General features: G+C 45.7%; 1 protein-coding gene across 1 annotated transcript; it reads right to left on the reverse strand.

Moving 5' to 3' along the window:
* Positions 1 to 27630, reverse strand: LOC142852091 (DNA replication licensing factor MCM5-like). The gene is made up of 16 exons (XM_075976500.1): positions 27349 to 27630; positions 27065 to 27191; positions 26856 to 26984; positions 23841 to 24013; positions 22270 to 22425; positions 20515 to 20681; positions 18608 to 18779; positions 16696 to 16807; positions 7619 to 7762; positions 7259 to 7324; positions 6846 to 7022; positions 5267 to 5379; positions 4099 to 4227; positions 2702 to 2844; positions 1311 to 1438; positions 1 to 452 (listed from the first exon to the last, which is right to left on the reverse strand). Exons 1-16 carry the CDS (start codon positions 27513 to 27515, stop codon positions 351 to 353), a joined length of 2205 nt encoding a protein of 734 aa, XP_075832615.1. The 5' UTR covers positions 27516 to 27630; the 3' UTR covers positions 1 to 350.
* Positions 27631 to 27968: the final 338 nt, after the last annotated feature.

The following is a 27968-nucleotide window of genomic DNA, read 5'->3' on the forward strand; positions in this document are numbered from 1 at the left end:
TACGATTAGCAGCCAGGAACTGACTTTATTTATTTCCTCTGAGCACATGAAGAAGCTTGGCAGTCAGGCAGCCCAGGAGCCAATGTACAGACTTGTCTACCTACAGAGCCTCTTCTTGCTCCAGACCTGTCTTGCTGAGGAGACAGGACAGGAGATAGGCACCTACAGCGAAACTCATACACCCGAACGCAGTGATGAGACCAAGAGACCAAAGCACACTTCCAGGACCAGTGCATCTGCAGACAGCAGTCAGAGGCGGTGAGGCAGAACCACTTCCTTAGAATGGCGAACACCAACTGGGAAGTGGAGCGGAGCTGGCATTCAGGTTTGAGGGCTGATGGGTAGTGAGCTCACTTGAGGCGGTAGAGCACCTTGCGCTGCATGCGGTGTTGGACCTCACCCCTGCGCAGCATAAGCTGCAGCACCTTCCGAATGGCATGTTCTGGATACTTCTGTAGGAGGGAGCAGAAGATAGATACAAGGATGAATCACCAGGACCCAAGGGAGCCCATGGTTGCTCATAAACAACTTTACAACAGACAAAAGGCTTCCACCTTCATTCTGCCTTGACTTCAGAAGGGCTTATACTTTGTAATACTTCCTGTGTACCAGGCACGTATAGTCCTATATCAACTTTAAACATCCAGTATTAGGAATTATCTCATTTTACAGAAGAAGAAACAGGCTCAGAGGGTATCTGAGATCATACAGCAATTAAGTGAGCTAGCACTTAGGTCCTTGTGACCCTAGAAACCAAACTTTCTCCAGCCCCAGACTCAGTAAATGATAATCTTTTCACCTACAGAGCAGGATGCTGGTGACTCTTTTTACCAGTATGAGCTACTGTGTAAATTACTTCCAGGAGCAAAATGAGTAAACACAGACAAGAGAGCCAAGAACAGAAACCAGGGCTATCTTCATGATTTTAAAGGGCACAGGTTCCTCCTAGCACCCAAAAGCACTATCTCCTGTGCATGGGATCAGTAACCCTCTGCCCAATGGGCTACAAAGCTCACTCAACTGGTTCTTGGCTCTCTACCCTTTAAGAAGCCAAGCAACAAGGGAAAAGACTAAGGAGATGGGGAAATTAGAAGGTGGTTTCTGCTACCCAGCTTGTACCTTTCCCACTTCAAGGGATATATAAGTAGCCAACTCCAACTATAGTGGTTCTTAGGGAAGAAATGGTGGCTCAAACACTCCCCACCCTAGCAACCCACTGTTGAGCATAGAGCACAGGGCAAGGGAACCAGCAGGAAATCCTCTGTATCCTGGGCATGGCTTGCAGGTTCCCAGTGTTTAGGAAGGCTCACCTGCTTGGTAAAGTCCTGAACAATACTGTATTCAGACACCTGGGAGCCAATGGCAAAGCGGCGCTTGAGTTGCTTCTCGATGCGGCTCAGCATCTCTTGGTCCTCCTGGGTAGTGAAGCCCTCCACTCCTGTGAAAGTGCAGTAAGGAATTGGGTACTAGAAAACCCAGTTCATCTATACTGGGAGGGTGAGAGAAATGATAGCCTCTCAGTAGAGTGGCCTAACCCAGAGAGAAAATTAAAGACAGAACAGTGTCAGGTGACAGTGGGAACCTTACCACGGAAGTGAGAACTAAGAAATATAGGGTGCAACAGAGGCCATCCAACAGGCCCAGCGCCAGGTGATAGAGACATAGCCATCATGGTAACTGAGAGCCAGGTACCATGAGGCCCTGTGGGTCACACACACTGAGGTAACAGGAATAGCCACAGAAAGGATTGGCCAGAAGCAGTTTTGTTTGGTTGGGTTTATTTATTTATTTGGGGGGAAATGTTTCACTATATAGCCCTGGGTGGCCTCAAACTTCAAACTCAGAGATCTTCCTGCCTCTGCACCACCATGTGCTGTGGAAGTACAAGTTTGGAGTTACAGAGCAAGAAGAGAGGGAAGGCAGGACCTGATAGGGTCCAAATATGGGTGACATTCATGAGAAGTCCTGGGTAAGAGAAGCTTACGATCTCCACCAGATGGGAGAACATCATTCCTTCTCCAACACAGCTGGCCCAGCTGTCACCACTCCCTACCACTCCTTACACTACCTATACCTACCTCCTCACTGTATTTATCCCACCAAGAAAAGTAAGAAAGTCTATGGGATAGGTAGAACAAGGAGGTTGGGAACTGCTTGCTTACAGCTCTGACACCTACACAGTGACTGGCAAATTCTCAGCCAGAATCCTGGCCAGATCAGAGTAAACCTAACTCTGAAGAGGCTGACATATCACCAGTCTCAGAAGACTGGCTGAAAGCAGGCAACAGACACTAGGGCTCAGGGACCAACACGCCTGGGTTCCACTAAGACTTGTGAGAAAGGCACCAAGGAAGCTCTGTGTCAGTCTCATCTCTGAGACAGGAAGGACTGACAGCCAGGCATCCCAGACGTGACTGTCAAAAAAGATGAGGCCACAGGCTGGGAAACTCTACAATTCTGAGCTCAACACAGGGGGGAAAGAAGGCTGCCAGCCATTCTTCACCAGTGACAGGCCACAACAATTAAATTTAATGAACTGGCTCAGGAAGCCTAGAAAAAGCTTCCAAAATAGTGAAAACAGTCAATGGAGAAGTGGGGGGCAAGGTTATTATCAAAAACACATCCAGGCAGCACCCTGCAGGCCAACAGCTAACTAAATCTCTAAGTCTAAGGTCAGGACTACAGCCTAGCACTTACTCACCTGACAGATTGCCAGATAACGCAGCATCCAGTGTGGACACCTGGAATAATCTCAGTGCTTCCTCCACATCGGCCTCAGTGGCAAAGGGCTGCAGTTTCATCTTACTTAGGGCCTCAGCAATGCGCACAATAGCCTCCAGCTGCCTGTTGGAACAATAGAATACTCAGACCTCAGCCCACTTACTCCCCCCACCCCCACCCTTTAGGAAGGAGCATGGCCAAGGTAGTTAGAACTATAGGGGAGGGGGCTGGAGAGATGGCTCAGTGCTTAAGAGCACTGCCTGCCCTTCCGAAGGTCCAGAGTTCGGTTCCCAGCAACCACATGGTGGCTCACAACCATCTGTAATGAGATCTGGTGTCCTCTTCTGGCCTGCAGGCAAACAGACAGAACACCAGGAATACTGTATACATAATAAATAAGTAGGGAAAAAAAACTATAGGGGAGATTGCCGGATAGATTGCCATCCCCATTATCTATTACCCTATATTCTTAGTACTGGAACCCAATTTTCATTCCAGTACATGCTGCCTGGTAAAGGATATTGCCTGCCTCTTTGGTCAAGGTGGCTGTGTAAACAAGATGTGACCAATGAGCTCTAAATCCATGCATCATATGAAAATGTCAGAAGTATCCTTCAGCCTTGGTGAAGGGGAGGGCTTGGTCCAAGCTCAACTTAATGTGCCAGGCTTTGCTGACTCCCCATGGGAGGCCTTACCCTTTCAGGAGTGGATGGGGAATGAGTTGAGGGGAGGGGGAGACAGGTGGGACTGGGAGGAGGGGAGGAGAGGAACTGGTGTGTAAAATGAACAACAAAAAGCGTGTCCCCGGGCTGCCTCTCTTGATGATCAAAGTGATGGCTGGAACTTCTAGAACCTTATAGGGCTGAAAGGTTGACAATGATGGACATAATGAAACCCAGGCTGACAGCTCTGAAAAACCACCATAAACTACATATTCCCCAGTTTCATAATGAAAATAAACTTCCAACATAAGCTACATTATACACAATCAAATCTAGTTGTAATTGTAATCAATGCTAGAGGTAGGATTCAGCTTAAGATCGTAGGCCCAGCTGAAAGTATAAGTTGAGATCCAGTGAAGATCAAATTTGTTATGGTTACATAGTTGGCCAAAGGCTAGAACAGAGCCTGGTTTATCTCCCAGGACAGTGTTCCCCCTTACCTCAGTCTGCCTCTCAGAGAGGGAAGCCAGGCCAACTACAGAAGTGAGGCACGCCCAACCACCCCCAGGCTTAAACAAACACACAAAGACAGACCATTAGGAGGCCAGAGCACATGGTTCCAGAGGCTCCCTTTCCCAACCCACCCTGGGCATGTATTATGAGGATGGCAATGGCCAACTGGCCCTGCTCTGTGAGATGAGGCCCACTCGCTCACCGCACAGTGATGGGGATGCTGGAACGGCGATCACTGTCCCTCTCATGCTGACGGGCCCCACTCCGCATGATGATATAACGATTCTTCAGCTTCTCTGCTGCCTCTGCCGACAGCCGAGGGCCACACCTCCTGCAGATAGCAGAGTGAACTAGCATGAGACCGGCAAGAAATCTTAGTTGCCCATCCCATCCCCAGGCCTCTACTTGGCTTGCAGACGTGTATGTTCCCACATTACTTGCAAGTCATTTGAAAGAAAGAGGGACTAGGGCTGGCTATGAGCAGGTGTCAGAGATCTACATGGCATCTCTTTGAGAAGGCTGGTTGAGATCTGAGCAGATGTGAAGACAACTACTCTGACTGCTACTAGCTGCACTGTGCTATCTGGCCAACAGGTGTACATTCTTCCAGCACTGAGGTCCACACACAGTAGCAGGCTTCTGAGCAGTCTCCTCCTCTCCACCCTGCTGATCTGAGAAAACTGAGCACCACCTCCAAGGCTTCCCAAAGCTCAAAGACATAGGAACTATCAGACCGGACTCTGATGCCCACTCACTCTGGCAGGTGCATGACCTGGGGAACCACTCAACTGCTATGATCAACCAACCAGTGCCCCATCTTTGGGGCCAACCCTTTCAAAGATAACTAATACTGGGAATCTGAATGAGGTTAATTAAGGGCACAGCCTTTGGGGCGAGTACCAGTCTGTCCCCACTACTTCCCACATATGTCCTCAGACAAGTTATCTAACCTTGCACCTCACCTTTCTACAACAGAGCTACAGGTCATTTATATACAAAAAGACAGAACCATGCCTAGGATAGAAGAATCGTGTAGGGTTCCGGTGATAGTTAAAGCTGCAATCCACTGAGTATTGACCCAGTGCAGAGAGATGCCAAGAATTTAACCATCTTGAGCAGTCCTTATAAAACATCAACCTTGGGCTACTGAGGCTCAGAAAACTTGAGCAACCTGCCCATTATGGTGGGCACCACAACGGTAACTTTGAAGCAAATAACCTTCCACCCATGGAGTGAGTCACAGTGCTAGATGAGAGCAGAACACAGTTCAAACATGGTTACCAGGTAATCCTGGGTAAGGAAGAACAGGTCTGCATGCTCTCCACCCATGAAGCCCATGTCACCGAACAGGGTTTTCTCCCAGCACTCACGCTCGGCAGTAGGCAATGAACTTCTTCATCTTGGCCAGGTCAATCTCACCCTCCACAGCCTGTGTCTGTGTCAGTGCACTCACATGCAGAGTGATCACATGTTTGGCCAGCATCTTGGCAAAAGAGGAAATACTGGGTAAGCACAAAGGTTGAACAGACAGGAAGAAATAATGATGTGGTGGGATGTGGCTTCTGCTCCGTTCCTGTGGCCTATCTACTGCTGGCAAGTATGGACATAGAGCTGGGTGCTGGATCTTTGTGAGTTCAAGGCTAGCCTGATCCAAAGAGTGAGTTCCAGGACAGCCAGGGCTACATACAAAAACCTGTCTTGGTGGTAGATATTGGACATACCCAAGCCAATGAGAGTCCATCCTGGGACCTCTACTACAACTACTGGAAAAGTCTTCTTTCTCCCTCTTTTCTTTAGGGACAGTTAAATCACCAGCTATCAAACTGAGTACACATTATTGATTCTATTAATACTCAGAATTGAGCCAGGATCTTTTACATGCTAAGAAAGCACTCTGACACTGAACAAAATCCCCAGTCCTTTATTACTTCTTTTGAGATATGGGTCTAAGTTGCCAAGCTGACCTTAAAGTTGCAATTCTCCTGGTTTAGCCTCCACTGAAACCTAAACCTAAACCTGGTCAATCTTTTTTAAAAAATATTTATTTATGTATTTGAATATTTATTTATTTATTTAAATATTTATTATGTATACAATGTTCTGTCTGTGTGTATGCCTGCAGGCCAGAAGAGGGCAGCAGACCTTATTAGAGATGGTTGTGAGCCCCCATGAGTGCTGGGAATTGAACTCAGGACTTTTGGAAGAGCCACATCTCCAGCCCAACCTGGTCAATCTTTTACCATCTGTGGTGGTTTGAAAGAAAATAGTCCCCCCAAAGGAAGTGGCACTATTAGGAAGTATAGCTTTACTGGAATAGGTATGGCCTTTTAGAGAAAGTATCTCACTGTGGAGGAAGGCTCTGAGTTCTCATATATGCTCAAGCCACACCGTGTCTCAGACCACTTCCTGTTGCCTATAAGTCAAGATGTAGAACTCTCAGCTCCTTCTCTAGCACCACATCTGTCTGCATGCTGCCTTGCTTCCCATGACAATGGACTAAACTTCTGAACTGTATGTAAAGCCACCACAACTAAATGTTTTCTTTATAAGAATTGCCGTGGTAACAGTGTCTCTTCACAGCAGTAGAAACCTTAATTGCCTGAGAATGAAGCAGAGAGACAGTTGGGCCAGCAACCACCTGTGCACTAAACTTATTGCAAACCAATTCCCTAACTATTTTCTTTCAGAAACTTACTAGCAAGGGCAAGGAGTGAAGCTCAGTGGAAGCATCTTGCGAAAATCACCCAGCATCTCCCTCAAGGCATAAACAGGACTAGGCCACAGGACTCCAGGTCCCTCTCCAACACTCTGCAAGTCACTAATGCAGTCATCTCATGTGCTTCTCGCTCACAGCCTATCTGAGCACCAGCATTTCCCTGGCAAAATCTCTTGTTCACCCTCATGACCATGAAACCACCTGGAGCCACCAGCCCAGCCAATGAGACATACCATGTCCCTCTCCTCATTGTGCTCATCTTTGACGATGAAGATCATGTCAAATCGGGACAAGATGGTAGGCATGAAGTCAATATTGTCCTCCCCTTTTGTCTCATCCCATCGGCCAAACACTGAGTTGGCTGCAGCCAGAACAGAGCAGCGAGAGTTCAAGGTGGTAGTGATCCCAGCCTGAGGTGGAAAGTGGGGAAGAGACAGTCAAAAAATCCTGGGACAGGCCTCTCCTTCCTCGCATATGAACTCATACACATACACCCATATACATACATTACATGCGCTCATAAGGATGCATGCGTGTGTGGGTGTCTGTGTGTGTTCCAGGCCGGCTGCTGCCAGCACAGTCCTAAGTAAACATAACCTGGTACATCCACCAAGCTGAATTGATGAAGGATGAAAGGGCCACTCACCTTGGCAATGGAAATAGTCTGCTGTTCCATGGCTTCGTGGATTGCCACACGGTCATCTTCCCGCATCTACATTGGAAAGACACATCTATCAGAATCCTCACCAGGGAGAGGAAAGTGGCAGGAGAATAACTAGGAATTGCTACCATTCCATAATACAGACTTCAGGTCAGCCAATGGCAGATGACCACATGAGCTTGGCTTTCACGCTCCCCAATTTCTAGAGTATCTCAGAGAGGTAAAGCAAGCAACTTATCCAAGTTACCCCAGAGTGATAGGCACAAGAACTACATACAACTCTCTCAGAAGTGCTATGTGCTACCACACCTGAGTTCACACACCCCAACTAGAAGACTTACTCACCTTGTCAAACTCATCAATACAGACAACCCCACCATCGGCCAGAACCATGGCTCCACCTTCCATAATAAAGTTTCGGGAAGAGGGGTCTCGCATCACTGAGGCGGTCAAGCCAGCAGCACTGCTGCCTTTTCCAGATGTGTATACCTTGGGAAAGTAAGGAAAGGTGTCGGCACCAAATGCCAAGAACCCAGAAGGTTGTAACTACTCCACATCACAATGCAAAGGTGACTGTACAGTCCAGAACTCAAGGCCCAACTGAAAATTCTTTCTTCCGCAAGGAAAAAGACCATCCTGGGCCTCAGCCTACTTTAAGAATTTCTTTGAAGCTCGGCAGTGTTGGCACACATCTTTAATCCCAGCACTCAGAAGGTAGAGGCAGGTGGATCTTTCTGAGTTCAAGGCCAGCCTGGTCTATAGACCTAGTTCCAGGATAACTAGGGTTGTTACAGAGAAATCCTGTCTTGAAAAATCAAAAACAAAAGTCTCACCTGAGCTACAGCACAGCCCTGTGACATAAGCAATGAGGCCCAGAAAAGGAAGGGCATATTTCAAGCTGGCCTCAGGGCTGGGAATTCCTGGTTCGTAGGTTCTTCATCTGTGAAGACCTGCATGCTACATGCTGACAGACTCCTTGAAACATACCTACCGGAGATGCTTGTAAATGAGACACTCAGATCAGACTGCACTACCGGGAATGCCAAGTACTTGTCTACAGTAGGCCTGGGGTGTGGCTTAGTATGTTAAAGTGTTTTCCTAGCATGCCAAGATTTTCAGGTTCCATCTATACTGACAAAAAAAATTATTTATATTGAACTACAGGTATAAACAGATTATACAAGTTATTTTCACCTAGTCTTACTTTCTAAATGTGGCTACTACAAGATTTAACATAGCTCAGTTTCAGGCCATGGTATTTCTATGGGATGGTGCCAATGTGGTAAACTTAGCACACACCCCTCCATCTAAAACCATCACTTCCTACTGCACAGTCCACTTACCCTGATCTTCCCAGACCTAGGAGACCTGGATCATTAGACACACTTGAAGGCGTAAGTCACAAACAATGCCACACTAATTTGGGATTATGATTAATAAGGTGATATTTATTTAAAGGGGAAAAACTTACAGATCACTGTCCCAGGCAACGGCCCTCTACGCAACGCAACCAGGAGTCTAGTCGCCGGCGGAGCAGGAAGTGAAGAGAGAGAGGAGAGGGAAGTGGCCGCTTTTTTAAAGGGAGAGAGACCACGCCCCAAGGGGCTGGTATCTCAGCGGCGATAGGCTGGAGGAGTGGGAGGACCTCCCGTAACACCTCCCCCTTTTGTTTAAATAAGAGAGTTCTAAACCTACTATGAAATTATATACAATAAGTACAAATATCCTATTCTAACTAGCTTAGGTCTTGTATAATAAATAACTTGGCCAAGTCATGAGAGAAAAGTAACTACATCTATATAGTCTTCAACCCCATCGAAGATCTGAGAAGGGAAATAATGTTACCTGGTTAATTAGGAAGTTCGGTAAAACAACTTCCAAAACATGCATCAAATCACAGAGACAACTAGCTACCTAGGCAATCACCCAAAGTCACATTAGCAGCGTTGAAGCAACCAACTTTGGCTAAGGCCTAACATAACTGACACACCATTTTCAAAGGCAAGCAACTTTTCAAAACTATCTTACCCTGTCTTGGCAGGATAAGACAGCCCTGTTTTATCCATTGATGCACGCTCTGTATCTTTGTCAGTGGTTGAGGTATGGGCATTTCTTTGCCCCAAGGCCAGTTCTGCCAAAAGGAAAGGCTCCAGGTGGAGTGTCTTTGGTGCTCAACATTCTCTCGGGAATAGAGTGGTGTTGCCAGGAGCAATTGTGTCTCACTACCACAAAACTCTGAGTTAGATTAAAGGCCATTTTCTACAGCTCTTTGAAGAAGTTGAAGATTATCTATCTATACTGAGTATAATCTCTATATATCTAAAGAACCTGATTATTCTAATTATAAATGACAAACTTAGATGACTATTAGTCTATATAATTCTCAATATCTATCTAACTTAAAGATTAAGACAATAAACAACTGTGAAACAAATGAGGACAATGACCTCCAAATATAAACAATGTACAAATATACATTGCAGTAGGTAAATATATATCAATACACAAACATTATATAAGTATCTTAATCAGAGGTAGAAATGTACACTGCAATATGGTAAATATATACAATACAATATATGTCAATACATAAAAATGTTTTAAACAAGGTAGAAACATGCATGCATCCAATAGTCAATATAATTTAACTTTGTATCAATATACAAGAATCTATACCAATAATTTGTCTAAAAACAGTAACTCACAATTACAAATCTATTATCCCATCATCCCTCTTTTTTTTTTTTTCAAAATGATCCCTGAGCTTATAAAATTCCTCCCCCAACCCTCAATCGTATACTAATTATAATCAACCCCTAAATGATGTCCCTAAACCCAAGGGCAAACTTTACTGGGAGAGGGGACGTCGTCCTCTAGAATTACTTCCAGCTGTCATGGGGGCGACGTTCTTTCTGGGGGATCCTGTGAAAGTAAAATGATGGTTAAATTTCAAGATCAATGTCTTTTAAAATTTCCAATAGTCTCTGAGTATTTTGTGCAGGTCTGGCCAAAATGTTGTATAAGATGTGCACCATTTCAGCTAACCAAGTTGGAACTGTCTTGTGCAGCTGGTATCCAAAGCAGGTCTTGTTGTAGCGCTATCAGTATCATGACGTCATATCAACCAGGTGGAGTTGTTGTTATGGGGCCCCATCTTCTTCCTGGAAACTTCAAATGTCACTTCAGGAAAAACTCATTGTTCATTATGAAAAACTTAAGCATTAATCATATAGACATATATATATATATATATTCAATGAAAGACATGATAGATATATTCAATGAAAAGTATGATAGATATGAAGAAAAGCAAAGATGTTTTCTAAACTCATATTTCTTTCTGTCCCACATCATGGCTCTTGACATGAGACAGAAACTCCAGAAACTCTGGGTTTTTCTCTTACTAACAGGCTTGGAATTGGAGAAGGACTGAGCCAGAGTCCAACTTCAAAACCAGCTTTATAAATTTAGAAATATGGTTTAATATTACTTACACAACCCTTTCGGTTTTCTTGATATTTCCTATTGGGCAGGTATTTTTCCATCTGTCAGTATCCAAATATCCAGGGTCCCTTGAATTTTTCAAAGATGAGTGTTTTCCTGTGGAGATAAGAACAGAACCCTGCCCCCATTCTATATGTTTTTCTTACCATCTGTATGAATATCATCATTGTAGATAAGTTGTCATTTCTCCTTTCCAAGAGGTTTCTCCTCTTCAAATCGAAACTTTATTAATTTTGATGGTATCCACAATTTTTCTTCTCCTGTGGAAACAAGAGCAAAACCCCTTCCCCAACGTAGCACATCTCCTGGCTTCCATTGAGAGGTCAGCACATCTTTGAAATAAATCGGTTGATTTAGTTCAGCAGACTTTTCCATTATCCAATGTCTCTCTGCTGCTGTCGTTCCTTTCTCATTAGCGTTAAGAAAATTCAAGGTTAATAAAGCATTATGTAATCTATTTCTGGGGGTATTTTCAGTCCCTTTCTGTTTGTTCAGCATATCCTTTATAGTACGATTTGATCTTTCTATAACTGCCTGACCTGTAGGATTGTTTGGTATACCTGTAATATGTTTTATATTATAATAATCAAAAAAGCGTTTCATTTTCTTAGATACATATGCTGGACCATTATCTGTCTTTATTTGCGCAGGTATACCCATGATGGCCATAACTTCCAATAAATGTGTGATTACTGAATCAGCCTTTTCTGAGCTCAGGGCAGTAGCCCATTGAAAACCTGAATACGTGTCTATGGTGTGGTGTACATATTTTAATTTACCAAATTCTATAAAGTGGAACACATCCATCTGCCAGATTTCATTTCTCTTAGTGCCCTTTGGGTTACTCCCTGCAGGCAACGGTGTTTGATTATAGAAAGAACAAGTAGGACATCTCTTTATAATGTCCTTAGCTTGTTGCCAAGTAATGGAAAATTCTTTCTTTAGGCCTTTACTATTGACATGATGCTTCTTATGAAATTCTGAGGCCTGCAACACACTTCCAATCAATAATTGATCAATCTCAGCGTTGCCTTGGGCTAGAGGACCAGGCAGACCTGTATGGGACCGGATGTGTGTTATGTACATCGGACAAAGCCTGTTCCTGATTATGTCTTGTACCTGGATAAACAATGAAGTCAACTCTGTGTCATCTGGTATAAATTCAGCGGTTTCAATATGCAAGATAACTCTTTCTGCATATTGTGAATCTGTAACTATATTAAGAGGTTCTTTAAAATCCCTTAGCACCATAAGAATGGCATATAATTCTGCCTTCTGGACAGAATTATAAGGGCTTTGTTCCACCTTACTCAATTCATCTGACTTGTAACCTGCTTTCCCTGATTTATTTGCATCAGTATAGAAAGTACGGGCTCCAGTTATTGGAGCATCACGTACAATTCTAGGAAGAATCCAAGAAGTTCTTTTTATGAGGTTAAGTCTACCACTTTTGGGATAGTTGCTATTAATTTCTCCCAAAAAATTAGCACAAGCTCTTTGCCACGGTTCATTGTCTTCCCATAACTTTTTTATTTCTTCAGTAGTAAAAGGCACTATAATTTCTGCTGGGTCTATACCTGCTAGTTGACGAAGTCTCAGCTTACCTTTTATAATTAATTCAGAGACTTTTTCCACATAAGTTTTTAATTTTTTACTTGGTTTATTAGGTATAAATATCCACTCTAAAATAATATCTTCCCTCTGCATTAGAATCCCTGTAGGAGAAATTCTGGAAGGCAATATGACTAGGATGCAGCTAAGATTTGGGTTCACCCTATCCACATGTGCCTCCTGTAATTTTTCCTCAATCATTGTCAGTTCCTTTTCTGCTTCAGCTGTCAGTTCTCTTGGACTATTCAAATCTTTATCACCATCTAAGGTTTTGTTTAAATGAACTATTAGATCAGGTGTTATCCCAACAGCTGGTCGTAGACTGGAAATGTCTCCTAACAATCTTTGGAAGTCATTAAGAGTCTTTAACCGGTCTCTCCTAATTTGTGCCTTTTGCGTTTTAATTTTCTCTAACCCTATTCTGTAACCTAGGTAATTAATAGAATTTCCTCTTTGAATCTTTTCAGGGGCAATTTGTAATCCCCACCTAGGCAAGACTTTCTTTACTTCTTCGAACATCCTTTCTAAAGTATCTTTATTTGGATCAGATAACAAGATGTCATCCATGTAATGATAAATAATGGACTTGGGGAATTGTTTACGAATTATTTCCAATGGCTTACTTACAAAATATTGGCACAGTGTAGGACTATTGAGCATACCCTGTGGGAGGACAGTCCATTGATATCTCCTATTGGGCTGAGAATTATTATAAGTAGGCACTGTGAAGGCAAATTTTTCTCTATCCTTTTCTTGTAACGGTATAGTGAAAAAACAATCTTTCAAATCAATAACTATAAGAGGCCATCCTTTTGGTAACAGAGAAGGCAAAGGAATTCCAGATTGTAGTGAGCCCATAGGTTGAATTACTTTGTTGACAGCTCTTAGATCTGTCACCATTCTCCATTTACCAGATTTCTTTTTTACAACAAACACAGGAGAATTCCAAGGGCTGGTTGATTCTTCAATGTGGTGAGCATCTAGTTGCTCCTGCACCAGCTGTTCCAATGCCTGTAGTTTATCTTCAGCTAGAGGCCACTGTTTGATCCATATTGGCTTCTCAGTTAGCCATTTTAAAGGTAGGGCTGTTGGTACCTCTAAAGGTTTGGTATTTGCTGTATGTTCTTGTACAGCCTGAATGGCTAGTGACCTTTTTCCATAATACCTCATCATATCCTTCCCCGAATTATGAGTTCCTGGAACTACAGGAATGTTAATCTGGGTATTCCATTGCTGTAGCAGGTCACGGCCCCATAAATTTATGGCAATATTGGCTATATATGGCCTTAGTCTTCCTATTTGCCCTTCGGGCCCTATGCATTCAACCCATCTTGTGCTTTGTTTTACACGAGATAGGGTTCCAATTCCCAGGAACTGAACATCTACCTCTTGAAGAGGCCAATTCGGATGCCAAGATTCTGGGGTAATGATACTTACATCCGCACCTGTGTCTAATAAGCCTTCAATAAAAGTGCCATTTATACAGACTCTTAGCTTTGGTCTTTGATCATTAATAGAAGTCTGCCAAAATATACGTTTACTCTGTCCAACTGGGTTTTTTGACTCATCCTCCACATGGATTTCATCATTTAGACCAGTATTACTTTTTACAGCAGAAATTGGAGCTTTTAATTTTCTTGGTGAGGCACGTTCTCCACTGTGACTGGGAATGACTGGGCCACTGTTGGCTTGGGGGCCTGCGAGAGGCCCCTCAAGGAGTTTCCCGACGGTATCGGGTTGCCTTGTTTGTCTGTTGTTGACCTGCATTCATTGGACCAATGTCGGCCTTTACCGCATCTCCTACATATACCTGAAGGCCTAGGTCTCCTATCTTTGTCATTCCCAGAGGAGATAATATTCCTAGAAATTCTGTGCCTGCAATCCCTTTTCAGATGTCCTAATTTACCACAATTAAAACACCTGGCAGTTTGATGTCTCCTCATTGCTGTGGAAATCGCTTCTCCTACCCAAGATTCATCGTTATAGCTAAACGTCTCAACATTCATCGTATGCTGAATCCATTCATCCATAGGTGCTGATCTAGACTTTAAAGGCCCAATTATCTTTTTGCATTCTATGTTTGCATTCTCAAAAGCTAGAGATTCAAGAAGTATTCGTCTAGATTCTGGGTCTGTTACCCCTATGTCCAGAGCCTTAATCAATCTTTGCAAAAAGTCAATAAAGGGTTCTCTCTGTCCCTGCCTAATTCTGGTATATGATTCAACCCTTTTTGCTGGATCTTGTATCCTATTCAAAGCATTTAAAGCTGCTTGGTGACATAGACACAGTACTTCATCATCATAAAGAGCTTGGACCTGTGGATCAGCATATTCTCCTGCACCAAGAATTTGATCTTGGGAAACCTCAATACCTTTTGCTCTTCCTTGCTGTTCCATATGTTTGGATTCTTCTCTGAAATAAATTCCAAACATCAAGGAAGGTCCCTTATCTAAAACTGCAGACACTAACTGATGGAAATCATGGGGGATAGCTCTAGCATTAGAAGCCCAAGTCTTTATCATTTCCTTTACATATGCATTGTGCAAGCCAAAATTAACAACAGCTTGCTTAATTTCTTTCAGATCATTCATTGCTATTGGCGTCCATCTAGCTTCTCTGACTCCCTTTGAGCCTTTAGAAGTTGACGCTTTGTCAGAATTAAGTATAGGGTATGCTGCTAAAACCTTTGGTAAGCCAGTTCTAATAGCTGGTGTTGGCATTGTATCCTGTCCTTGTGCCTTATTACTCTGTTCACCAGCTCCAATCATTTCTTCAATCATTTCAAGTCTTCTTATTATTGTCTTTATTATTGTCTCTTTTGAATCCTGAATCTCCTGACCTGCATGAGTTTCTAGTAAAGATTGTATGGTTCTTAGGAGTGCCATGATCTTCCTAAATGATAGAATATTCAAAAGAATACTGAAACCTAGTAACCAGTAAATTAAGTTATCCCCATAGTCATATAAACCTTGCATGATATAACCCATTGTATTGGTAACCAGAACAGTAAAATTCGCGTTGGAAACGAGAACTGCCATATTACCTATTATCCAGCAGGTGGCGCTGTTGCCAAGTCTCGACGAAAACACGGTCCTGTTTCAGAGTCCGCCTAGTATTTGTTAAAAACTGGAAAATGTAAGTTGCTCAACAAAGTAAATGTAATTAAATCAATTCCAGAGATGGAACCAGAAACCTAGAATCCAGGGGTAGAGAAGAGCAATCTGGAAGCTACTTATGCCTCCACGTGACAGAGTCACCCTGAGGGGTTGCAGCTTTCAGCAACCGCGTGCTCTGGTTTGCGCCACTTAAGAGCTGTGCTTGCAAGGGAGATTTGAAAACGACTCAGAAAAGAGCAAATCACGCGGGCAGAGACTACGCGGGCCTGTGGAGTTTAAATCCACAGGCAGCAGCTGAGGAAGCAAGGGCTCCCGCCAAGCCGAACAAGCGCCCGCCAAGCCGAACTTGCGGCCGCCAAGCCGAACTTCCGGCCGCCAAGCCGAACTCGCGGCTGCGAGCCGAGAGAGGTTCTAAAACCAAACGTTGGGCGCCAAATGAAGGCGTAAGTCACAAACAATGCCACACTAATTTGGGATTATGATTAATAAGGTGATATTTATTTAAAGGGGAAAAACTTACAGATCACTGTCCCAGGCAACGGCCCTCTACGCAACGCAACCAGGAGTCTAGTCGCCGGCGGAGCAGGAAGTGAAGAGAGAGAGGAGAGGGAAGTGGCCGCTTTTTTAAAGGGAGAGAGACCACGCCCCAAGGGGCTGGTATCTCAGCGGCGATAGGCTGGAGGAGTGGGAGGACCTCCCGTAACACACACTGGCTTTAGAACTGACTTGTTCTAAAGTCCCCCAGTAGTGGGATCTTGAGCTCCGTTCCTATCTCCAATGCATAACACGGGTGGTAATACTCATGAGGAGACAGTTAAGTGAGTAAAAACGTCACAGGCACATCAGGAAGCATCTGGCCCATCTTGATACCAGCTCCTATCACTAGCAGTGCCATTATTTTGCAACTAGATAGGTTGATGCTCAGGGAGTCTAGGCTACCTCTTCAAAGTCCACGTGACTACTGCTAGTCTGAGAAGCAAACCAGACCTGACTCAGTCCATGTTCTTACCACCCACACCTAACCTGTTGTCCTTTCCTTCTCACACCCTCTCTGCCATCCTGACAACAGACAAGATGAATGAGAAAAAAGTAGGTCCTGGTTGAGCAAGAGCCCATGAATGCCCAGGAACTTTAGCTTTATTCCCTGCTGGGGCATCCAAGCCAGGAAGAAAGTAGTCCCCAGCCACTCACCCCAATGGGAGAGCACTTCTCCACAAACTTCAAAAGCTGTGACTTGGCTGTGCCAGGGTCCCCCAACATCAGCAGGTTGATGTCACCTCGGCGAGTGAGTCCATCAGGGAGCCTAGACACAACAGGTTGGTAGAAGACAGTGAATCTGTGGGCTGTCCTTGAACTCACCATCTTCCTACCTCAATCCTCCAAATCTTAGGACTGTAATTACAGATCACCACTCCTGGCTTTGTGTGGGTTGGTCACCCTCCCCTCAGAGTCTCCAAACAGGTGCAAATGACAGTTTGGCCCAGAAACATGTTCACACCCAGTTCTGTGCTTCCTAGCCTAACACTGGGGGCAAGGCTTATTTCCCAGGTAGAGATGTAAAGGAAATGAGAGCTAAGGGTGGGGGAGGCACACCTGAGAGCTATGCACACTGCAGAATAGTCACAGAGCAGGATCCAGTCCAACCTGGTACCTGGAGTAAGCCCCTTCGTTCTCTGTGCCTCAGTTTCCCCATCTATGAAATGGACACTACAGTGACACCCTTATAGGCTGAGAGGACAGGGCTGGGTTGGAGTAGTACCAAAGAGTTCCACAATAGCCTGCAACGGGACATTTTTCTCTCTTGAAAAAAAAAGGGGAGAGTGGGAAGCCAGGCAGTGGTGGTGCACACCTTTAATCTCAGAACTCAGGAGGCAGAAGCAGGCAGATCTCTTTGAGTTTGAGGCCAGTCTGATCTACAAGAATTAGTTTCAGGACACGCTCCAAAGCTACAGAGAAATCCTGTCTCGAAAAAATCTACAAAAAAAAAAAAAAGAAAGGAAAGAAAAGAGGGGTGATGGATGGGATAATAGGTAGATTCCCTTCCCAGGTCTTTGATGGGGTTGAAGACAAAACAATCAGTCACTTTCCTCATGACTTAGCCAAGCCATTTTCAATATAAGACTTAGACTCCTCAGGATAGAATAACTATTGAAGCATTTAGCATGTGTTTCTTGTTAGATGTTGTGCATGTGGGTTGTAATTCTAGTTTTTATGTATGTTTTTGCCTCTTCTTTTTCCTCGACAATACTTGATATTTGTTCTTATTGTATGTAGTTTTGTATTAAGCTCAGTACTCTCTTATTTAGACAGAAAGGAGGAAGTGTTGTGGAAACTCCTTCAGCCAATAGCCTTTAAGATACCGGCCCACTTTGGGCATGGTCTCATGTACTGTAAGTACAGATGAAAAGCAAAGCCTGTGCAGCCCCCTTCCTGCTGGATTTGGTTTCAGTTCCCAGCACACGAAGAGGACTGTGATGACTACCCTTACTGTGAGTTTATCCCCAAATAAATAACCTTTGTTATGTTCCATTCCAGGCTATTGTGGAACTCTTTGGTACTACTACAATTGGTTCAGGACACATTAAACACAAGAATGCTCTGAACATATAAAAAATGTATTAAACAGTAGCCACTAGTACAATGCCATTGCTGCTACTGTCTGTAGCTGTATTTTAGTTTCAAAAGGACATAGGAAGCCATAAGTGACCCACACCTGCAATCTTAGAATCTGGGAAACTGAATCAGAAGAATCATAAGTTGCAAGGGCAGTCTGACTATATAATGAGGAAAAAACACAAGAAATGTGTTTCAAAAAAGAAAAAGCAAAACAAAGTATGTGTATGTCTGTCTATATGACACTTTCTAAGTGCTAGATGTTTCACATATCTCGTTCAAGCACAGAAACTGTGCAAGGCGGCCTCTCTCACTCCCCATACAGTCTAGGGCAGAGATCAAACCCTTGGTCCTAGCCCAATGTTTTCCCACTGTGCTCCCCATGCCAGCAGGCTGAGGGACCTGGGAGACATGAAGAAAACTAGGTTCTCAACACAGATGTCCTTCTGAAGCAACCTTGTCATTAATACCCTCCTCCCAGGCTCCTCACCTCTTCCGTGAACCCCCAAAGAGTAGGCAGGCTATAGCTTTTTTCATATCCACGCCCCCAAAGATGGAAGGGGAAATGCTCTTAGAGATGAGCTCATAGATGTTGGGGAGGGCAGCCAGGCGACGAAATTCCTCCTCTTCCTGTGGGCTGACAGACCCAGTAAAGCTGCGGCCTAGGAGGACAGACAGGTGCATAAGTGAGCAAAAGACATCTCCTCCAGCCTACTGCTGGGCCTAGCCCTAAATCAGGAACCTCCTCACCCCCTCAGCACCAGGAGGGCACAATCTCATTCAAGAAAGTTAGGGCACAGGACTATCCCAGTCTTCCAAATCTCAAGGGTCCAGTGAGGAAAAGAAGGTTCCAAACAATCAGAAGGACAGATCATAGGTAGGTTAAGTGGTGTATGCCACCTTTAATCCCAGCACTTGGGAGGCAGAGACAGGAAGGTTTCTGAGTTTGAGGTTAGCCTAGTCTACAGCGTGAGTTCTAGGACAGCCAGGGATACAGAGAAACTGTCTCAAAAGCCCAAAAACAAACAACCAAAACAGGCCAGATCATATGGCCCCTGGGGACCATTGGCAAATCTCTTATAAGGAAGATAAAGTAGAGAACCAATGCAATTGTTTGGTCGCAATAGCATGGCTCACTTTAGCTGCTGAGGAATGGAGAAAGTGGACTCTCAAGTGTTCTTCCAATAACAATCTAGGAGAAAGAGTGGGACTCAGACCAGGGCACTAAGAAGTGGACAGTCCTAACTGTGAACATAAACAGGCAAACAGTATACTTGCATTGAGGTGGAAGGATTTAAAAAGAACTGAAGAGGACCTGGAGGGTTTGCTGAACAACTGAAAGTGGGGAAAGGCTAAGGAGGAGCCAGTTTGAGAAGGTGGGAAATAAAAGTGCTTAACTGAGCTGGGCGGTGGTGGCGCACACCTTTAATCCCAGCACTTGGGAGGCAGAGGCTGGCGGATCTCTGTGAGTTCAAGGCCAGCCTGGTCTACAAAGGGAGTTCCAGGACAGGTTCCAAAGTTAGAGAAACCCTGTCTCGAAAAACCAAAAAAAAAAAAAAAAGTGCTTAACTGTAGCCACATAAAGTCTGGGAAGGCTAGTCAAGCAGAGTTAGATTTAAGTCTGGAATATGGCTAGATAATCAGGTGGCTTTTCGAATTTTAACCAGGGAGTTTTATGGACATAGAATATGGACAAGGTACTCAAAACTCCATCACTCTAGCCCAGAGGTTGCTACCACTGCCCCTAGGTGCTAAGCATGAGTTTTCTACTCCATGTGAGAGTTGAGGCTATTTACTTGATTCCTGACATTTGTGAGCTGAAGCTATTTACAAGGCCCCTGCCATTCAACCCAACTCTAGTTACTAGAGATCCAGTTATATCCACCCCCTACAAGGCCTGAGTTCCCATCAGCTCTCCTATATGCTGTAAGACCCTTCTGCTCCACATCTCCATCCTTCCAAGTCAGTGCTGACACCCCTGGTGAAGGAAGCCTTCCAATGACACCCTAGCTCCTTCTCAGTACCTTGATGGAATCAAGCAGTTCAGTTTCAGGCACCTGCTCCTCAGAGGCTGTTTTTTCAACTAGACTGCTCAACCCTCTTTGTCTCCTCTGCAGCTACCGAGACACAGTGCAGCACACACCATTGCATCCATCTACTGCACTGAGTCATGCAATTCAAGCATGCATTTAGGCAACAACCTCAGAGGGGGAGCCACAACTATACAGTAAGTGGACATTTTGGGAAAACAAATTTTGCCTTCTGAAAAATAAACACCCTGGGATTGGAAATATAGCTCAGTGGTAGAATATTTGCCTGGTATGCACAAGGTTCTGAGTTTGAGCCCTACCATGAAAAAGAAAAGAAAAGCATGTCCTGATGGTTTGAGCAACTCACCAGAGCCATCTGTATCCACCTGGATGCCCAGGACCCGGATGTAGGAACTCCGGATGCCCACGCCCACTCTGTCCCGGCCTTTGCCGGAGTTCATTCCAAACTTCTTGATGGAATAGATGCCCATGATGGTGACTCTGTTCCCAGGAACAACCTTGTCACACAGGTACCTGAGAAAAGTGCAGTAAATAAAGAAAAACAAGTGAAATCCAGGGGCAACGGTGGTCAGCTTAGCATGTCTACCCCTAGCATCACTATCAGGCTGGCTGGATCCTCACAAGGCCTAGAGGAAGGGACCTTTCCCTACTCCTGCTACACACCCATGGCTGCCTGGATGGCAAAGACAGTGTTTATGACGCTGAGCTGGCTCTCACTGAACTCAGCACGTCACCAGCTGTGCTGGTGGAGCCCAGCCTTAATCTGACTTGTCTCAACTGTTGGGAATCAAGCAAGGTAAAAAACACAAAGATGTGGGCAGTGGTGGTTCACACCTTTAATCTAAGCACTCAGGAGACAGAGGCAGGTAGATCTCTGAGGGTTTGAGGCCAGCCTGGTCTGACAGGTTCCAGGACAGTAGGACAGCCAGGGCTACACAGAGAGACAGCCTGTCTCGAAGAACAAAAGAAAACACACACACACACACACATTCTTTTTTTTTTTTGAGATTTATTTATGCATTATGTGTACAGTATTCTGCCTACATGTATGCCTGCAGGCCAGAAGAGGGTGTCAGACCTCAGTACAGATGGTTGCTGAAAATTGAACTCAGGACCTCTTAACCGCTGGTCCATCTCTCCAGCCCCACAAAGGTGTTCTATACACTAACACTATCAGATCACAGCTTCACAGGACTGTTTCAGGCACCCATACTGTTTATTAACCTCCTACACATTTCACACCTTAATCCTCAAGCCCTCTGGATACTCAGAGAATACTCTAATACCCTATACTCAGTTAAGGAATTGTGTTAAACCTTTGACATTTATTGTTAAGCAGTCTGAGATAGTCCAGACCCCCATTTTACAGATGGGGAAAAAAAATGAGGCTTAGGGTGTAGCTTTCCAAAGAGTCTGCATCTGCAACATACTTGCCAGTAATAAAGCTGACAACCATGGTCCATCACTCCCCAGAAAGCTTTGCATTTGTACTTGACCTCAGGTGTATGAGCCCAGGGTAAGCACTCAGGGACCTGTAAACCTTCACCCCAGGTCAGATTATAACTACTCAACAAAACCACAGGCAAATTCTTTTTGTTTGTTTGGTTGGTTGGTTTTGTTTTTGTTTTTGCTTTTTTGTTTTTCGAGACAGGGTTTCTCTGTGGTTTTGGAGCCTGTCCTGGAACTAGCTCTTATAGACCAGGCTGGTCTCGAACTCACGGAGATCCGCCTGCCTCTGCCTCCCGAGTGCTGAGATTAAAGGCGTGTGCCACCGCCGCCCGGCTACAGGCAAATTCTTAACAGGAAGCCTGACTAGGACAGCAGATTGAACAGAAGCTAGCACAGCTGCTGGTGATTCTGCTGTGCTGAAAGAGCATAGGCCTTGGTACCACTTGTAAGTCATCTGACCTCCCCCAGCTAAAGTCCCAATGTAAAATATGGGTAGACAGGCCTTGTGGACTATGGGAGACGAGAGATGACAGTCAATAGAATAAGAAGCACCAGACACAGGAGCTCTACCCTGCACATGAACTCTGCTCCAGATTATCTCTATGGTACACCTGAGTGACATGTGCAACAACCCACAGCCCTGCCAGCTTACCTGTCGCAGTAGAGCTGCATGTGCCTGGGCATCTCACCATGAGGCACTGCATCAGGAAGCTCCTGAAGTTTCAGGGTCTGGAAGTCTACACACTTGCACTTATCAGGCATGATGAAGTAAGGGTCCAGTGGGCACTTTGGGAGCCCTGCCTGATCCCTGGACAGGGGAGAAAGCAGTCACCAGAGTTACCCTGAGGACCCAAAGGCAGCGCTCATCCATTCAAAGTCAGCCTTGAGATGCAGCAGCAATATAAGGAAGAGCTGGGATAAGTTTGGAGAAAGGCCTGGAAGGACAGTTTCCATGATGGCAGGATGCTATATCCAAAGTCAGAACTTCAGGAGCCTTGGCACACTGAGGTGGCAATCATACTCATAATTCCCTCATGAGGCCTCACTGTCCCCACATGTGAAAGAGAGGCTATATATCAAATTCCTTGATAAACCACATCCACAGCCAGGATCTTTTCCAGTAAGGTTTTACCACCTCTAGAACATTCTGAGGATGCAGACTCTAAGTCTACTCAACTAATATAGGTGAGGAAACAGCAGTGAACCAAAAGTCCCTGGTCTAGAAGCTAAGTTCCCACTAGGATTGAAAACTATCTGTATAGTATAATGACATTCAGTAAAAATAGGCAGGTGGGAGGGTGAATAGATATGTGTGTACCAAATGCAAGCACAGGATAAGGAAGATAAGGTAAGGACAGGTAAGGAGCCTAAAGAGACAGGTAAAACGTGGCAGCCTGAGGGAAAACCATTTAGGCAGAGAGAACTAGACCCACAGCAGCCTATGGAAGGGCCAAGCCACTCTGCTCCTGAATAGGGAATAGACTGAGGAGCAGTAAAGCTGGGACATGAGGAGATGGAGGAACTCCTCTGTGGCTGCAGGTGAGGGCAAGCAACAGCCTAGGACAAGGCCAGTATGCCTCAAGCAACGTGGAAGCTGAGAAGAAACCAGAAGAGAAAGCCAAAAGCAGTCAGGATACAAGTAGGGTTCATTGGGTCAGAGTCAACAAACATTTCCTAATAAGAACCATACAGTAAATATTTTAAGTACTGCTAACTGAAAGTCCATTTGTTCTACCACTATAGTGGAACAACATGCAAAATATCAAGTAGGATAGCCATGTTCTCAGGCAGTACAGTGGGCACTCTGGCTCTAGCCCAGCAAGTCAATTTGCTTTAGAAGATTCTATGGGTGGGGTAGTGGTAGCACATGCAGGCAGATTTCTGAGTTCAAGGCTAGCCTGATGTACAGAGTGAGCTGCAGAATAACCAAAGCTACACAGAGAACCTTTCCCCTCAAGATCCCATATAGAATCCATCTCTATGGACTGTTTCCTCTTCAACCTTGCGTCTCCCACATAGGTTGTGTGACATTCAGGTGGGGCAACCACGTGAAGGAACGCCATGCCGGGTCTGACCCAAGGATATCGTGCTACCCAGCCCTTCACGGAAGGCCTAGAACAAGTAGCTACATACAGGCAGTACTTGCCAGGGTTGTTGGCTTTTTGATCTGAAGTGATTCATTCAGGTCACTTCCCCCAGAATCCCTCCCGGCTATACACTCACATATTGCACTTCCTGGGGAGAGCATAGCCCTCCAGTCCTGGACGCATGGCAATATTGGTGAGGGTGTTGTGGCAGCTGCGACACTGAATGGAGATACGAGTAGCTTTGGCACGAACCGCAGAGGCTGAGATGATGATGCCGGGGATCTTCACCAGGTGTGACATCATGTCTGACTGTAACAGAGACACAAGGAGACTTGATGGTTAAGGAGAACCAGGAGACATGAGAAGGTGCTGAGGAAAGACACGGACAAGATCTGGAGGAGGTGACAAAGCCATGGCTCATAGTTTAGCTCAGACTTTCCAGAGCATTCAATGCCAGGCTACCTGGACACCAGGTTCAGGAGCCTCAGACACAGGCCGGTACTTTCAGGGGCCTCGCAGAACAATGGGAGAGGACTGCAGAGACAAAGGAAACATGAAACACCTTTTATGACAAAACCATAGGACCCAAACCCCAGCTCTAACAGTAACTTCCTGTGCTGTACACCACAGGGAACAGACATGGGGCAGAAGCCCAGGCTCTAGTTCAAGTTCCATCTCCAGCCACCATGGACCTTCTGCCAGCCTTAGGTTCCCCATCGTAAGGACTACTGGATACGAACACTAAGTTTTTGGGGGGATAAGGGCGGTTCAAGGCAGGGTGGACAGGGTGTCTCTGGAGACTGCCTGGAAATCCTGGTTCCAGGACAGGAACCAAAAGCTACAGAGAAACCCTGTCTCGAAAATCCAAAAAAAAAAAAAGGCATATACAACATTCAGCTTAAAATTCTTCAGAAATAAACAGGAAAAGGCAGAAAACTAGATAAAATATTAGCATTCAATCTCAGCTAACAGCATATGGGGCTCATTACACTTTTCTCTACACTTCTGTATGTGATAATAAGTTTCTCACAGTGGGCAGGTGGGCTAGAGATAGCTCAGCAGTTAAGAGCATTGGCTGTCCTCCACAACTCCCAAGTTTGGTTTCCAGCACCCACATGGTGCCTCACAACCACCCGTAATTCTAATTCCAGGCATCCAATGTTCTCTTCTGACCTCCATGTACACATACATTGTACACACAGTACACACAGGCAAAATCTCATGCATGTAAAATAAACCTAAAACAAACAACAAGCAAAGTTCCTTTTTCCATCTTTCCATTCCAAGTTATTCTGGAACAAAGGGGCTCCAAAACTGTTCGAAGGAGAAACACAGGAAAAAGTGGCCACCTCTGGGAAAAGAGGATGGAGTCACAAAGACCTGCCCAGGCATTACAACCCTTGAACAATCCATATAACAACTTTTTTGAAAATTACCTACAAGGGTGCAGATATCCCATCCCCAGTAGGGGAATCCCTCTAGAATACTGGTTCTCAATCTTCATAATGCTATAACCCTTTAATACGGTTCTCATGTTTTGGTGGCCCCTCCAACCATAAAAATATCTGTTGCTACTTCATAACTGTAAATTTGCTGTTAGGAATCGTAATGGAAGCATCTGGCATATAGAATATCTGACATGTCACCTCCAAAGGGGTGCAACCCACAGGTCAAGAAGTACTGCTCTGGGGCTGGAGAGATGGCTCAGTGGTTAAGAGCATTGCCTGCTCTTCCAAAGGTCCTGAGTTCAATTCCCAGGAACCACATGGTGGCTCACAACCATCTGGAATGAGGTCTGGTGCCCTCTTCTGGCCTGCAGGCATACACACCAACAGAATGTTGTATAAATAAGTAAATAAATAAATATTAAAAAAAAAAAAAAGTACTGCTCTATAGGGCCAAGTACTCACTGCAACCAGTACATTTGCAGTACGTTTCCCAGAGTGGAAGAGGTATGGCTCTGTACAACCCACCCCACCCAAACCCCGCCAGAAGAGGGACAAGCTTCTCTTTCCAATGAAATAGCAGCCCCCACCCAGACAGATCCAATGCCACCATCAGAGGCAGAACCTACGATGCAGTTCAGTTCTAGACCACGAGACTTGAGAAGAAACCAACAGAGACTGCGCAAAGGACTCAGCTGTCTGTGGAAGCGAGGCTGTCCTGCTAACCGAGAACAGTTTGACAGGGCCTCCAAAACTGCAGAGCTCTACACGGTCCAAGCAAGATAAATAGCCTTCGGTGTAGTGACACCAAGTCAATGGTGCCACCTGGACACTGCTACAGAGTACTGCCACATGTACTGCGCCTTTGATTCTCAACAACCTAAGACAGAACAACAATCAGTGTTGCGTCCTCCTCCCTGCCTGCATTATAAATCCTCTTCTACATAGCAGCTAGAGGGATCTTTTGAACTCGGCATCAGTCTCCGGCTGGAGTTAGATAGAGTACTTCGCCAGCCTCATAGAAAGAAAATGGAATCGGGGCCAGTGAGTAAAGACACCTGCTTGCCTCCGGGAACTGCACATGTGGACGGCACCTGCACACATCCACCTCTTGTTTACCAACATTCAGGCTCAGGGGACTCCAGCTGCACTGCTTTCTCTCCACTCCTCCAAACAGGCGACCATTTTCACCCCTGGGCCTCTGCACCTGCTGCTCTTCCTGGAGCTAGTGGAAAGCCCTTCCAGGTTTTGACCTGGCTGCCTACACACCCTTCAGTTTTAGCTCCAAGATTACTTGCTCAGAAGGATTCTCTCCCAACTCTCCACCCATCTCAGCCATGGCCACGGTGTCCCCCATTTCTTTTGGTCTTTTTAGTTTTTATGTTTTTTTTCTGAGACTGGGTCTTACTATGTAGACCAGGCTGGCCTCATAGATTTGCCTGCCTCTGCCTGTGAGTCATGGATGGTGTTTACTGGTCTGTCAGTCTCCCCAATGGACAGGAAGTCACTGCTGTTTCTCCAAGACTCAACTCTGCCTTCCCTTAGGACATCAATCCTATGTATAAAGTATTTTATACATAAGGACACAGGCTTACTTAAGTGTCCCGCTCAGGGTCACACATCTGGTGCCACAGGCTACCGATGCCAGAGCCCTGTGCACCATACATCAACCACGCCACCCTGACTGGCCCACTCAATAGACCCACCTTCAGAATCCGAATGCTAGATGGGCTGGCATCTGACTTGAGCATGACCTGGATGTCCTGGAGCTGCTCATCACCTGCAGGCCGGGGTCGGGTCACCTCATCTGCTACCTCCTTGGCAGCTTCCTCAAGCTGAAGAAGAGGAAACGTATGAACTGCTGGTGACGGGACTGGGCCAGGCTATACAAGACTCTGAAACGGGCGCTACTCACCAGTTGCAGGTGCTCGGCTGGCTGTTTGTACAAGTAGTCGGCCAGCTCCTCGTCAAAGCTGGCCAGGTCCTCCATCTCCACCTCGACCCAGTATTCCCCCAGGTTGTAATGCCGCTTCAGTTCATCTCTGCGGTGGCCAACAAGACGGCGAGGAGGAGCCGTCAGCCGCGGTGCCCACGCTACAGCCCTGCCCCCACCTCCCTCCACACCTGACCCGAGGGCGGCCCAGCCTCTACCCAGAGGGTCCTCCCTAGACCTCCTTCGCCTCACGCAAGCGGACCCACCTGTACTTGAAGGTGAAGCCCGTGCGGTCGGTGCCCACTCGGTACTGTCGCAAGAACTCCTTGAAGCGCCTCTGCAGCTGCGACTTGCGGGCCTGGCCGTCGTCGGCACCCGGGTCGCCACCGAAGCTGTCGCTGTAGAAAATGCCGGGGTCGTCGAAGCCCGACATGACTGCACCTCGGTCCCTCACCTCTCAGCGCCGCGCCACAGGAACCTCGGTCCCCTACAAGCCGGCTTTCGCGGGAAAACCAGCCTTGGCGTTCGTCCGCCGCGGCGTCTGCGCTCCCATTGGTTCGCTCGGCCCCGCGGCCAGCTATTGGGCCGCTCTGGTCCGTCGAGTCCCGCCCCCCTGCCTGATTCCAAAAATGATTGGCTGTGATTCTTGGTGAGGGAGGGTTCGTGTACCACTTTTTTCCGGTCTCTAGTTTGTGAACGGGACGTTTTGGCGCGAAACTTGTGAAAAAGGAGGAAGCTGTGACTGTGGCGCGAGCCAAGCCACGCAAAGACGGCGGAGCGTCACGGGAGCTTTGTGCTCATTTCTTAAAGTCTTTTAGGTCCGGCGAGGAAGCCGAGCCTGGTGGTACAGGTCTGTCCTGAGAGATGACTCCATGATGAACGGCTT

Source organism: Microtus pennsylvanicus, chromosome 6 (assembly GCF_037038515.1).
Source record: "Microtus pennsylvanicus isolate mMicPen1 chromosome 6, mMicPen1.hap1, whole genome shotgun sequence".
NCBI lineage: Eukaryota > Metazoa > Chordata > Mammalia > Rodentia > Cricetidae > Microtus > Microtus pennsylvanicus.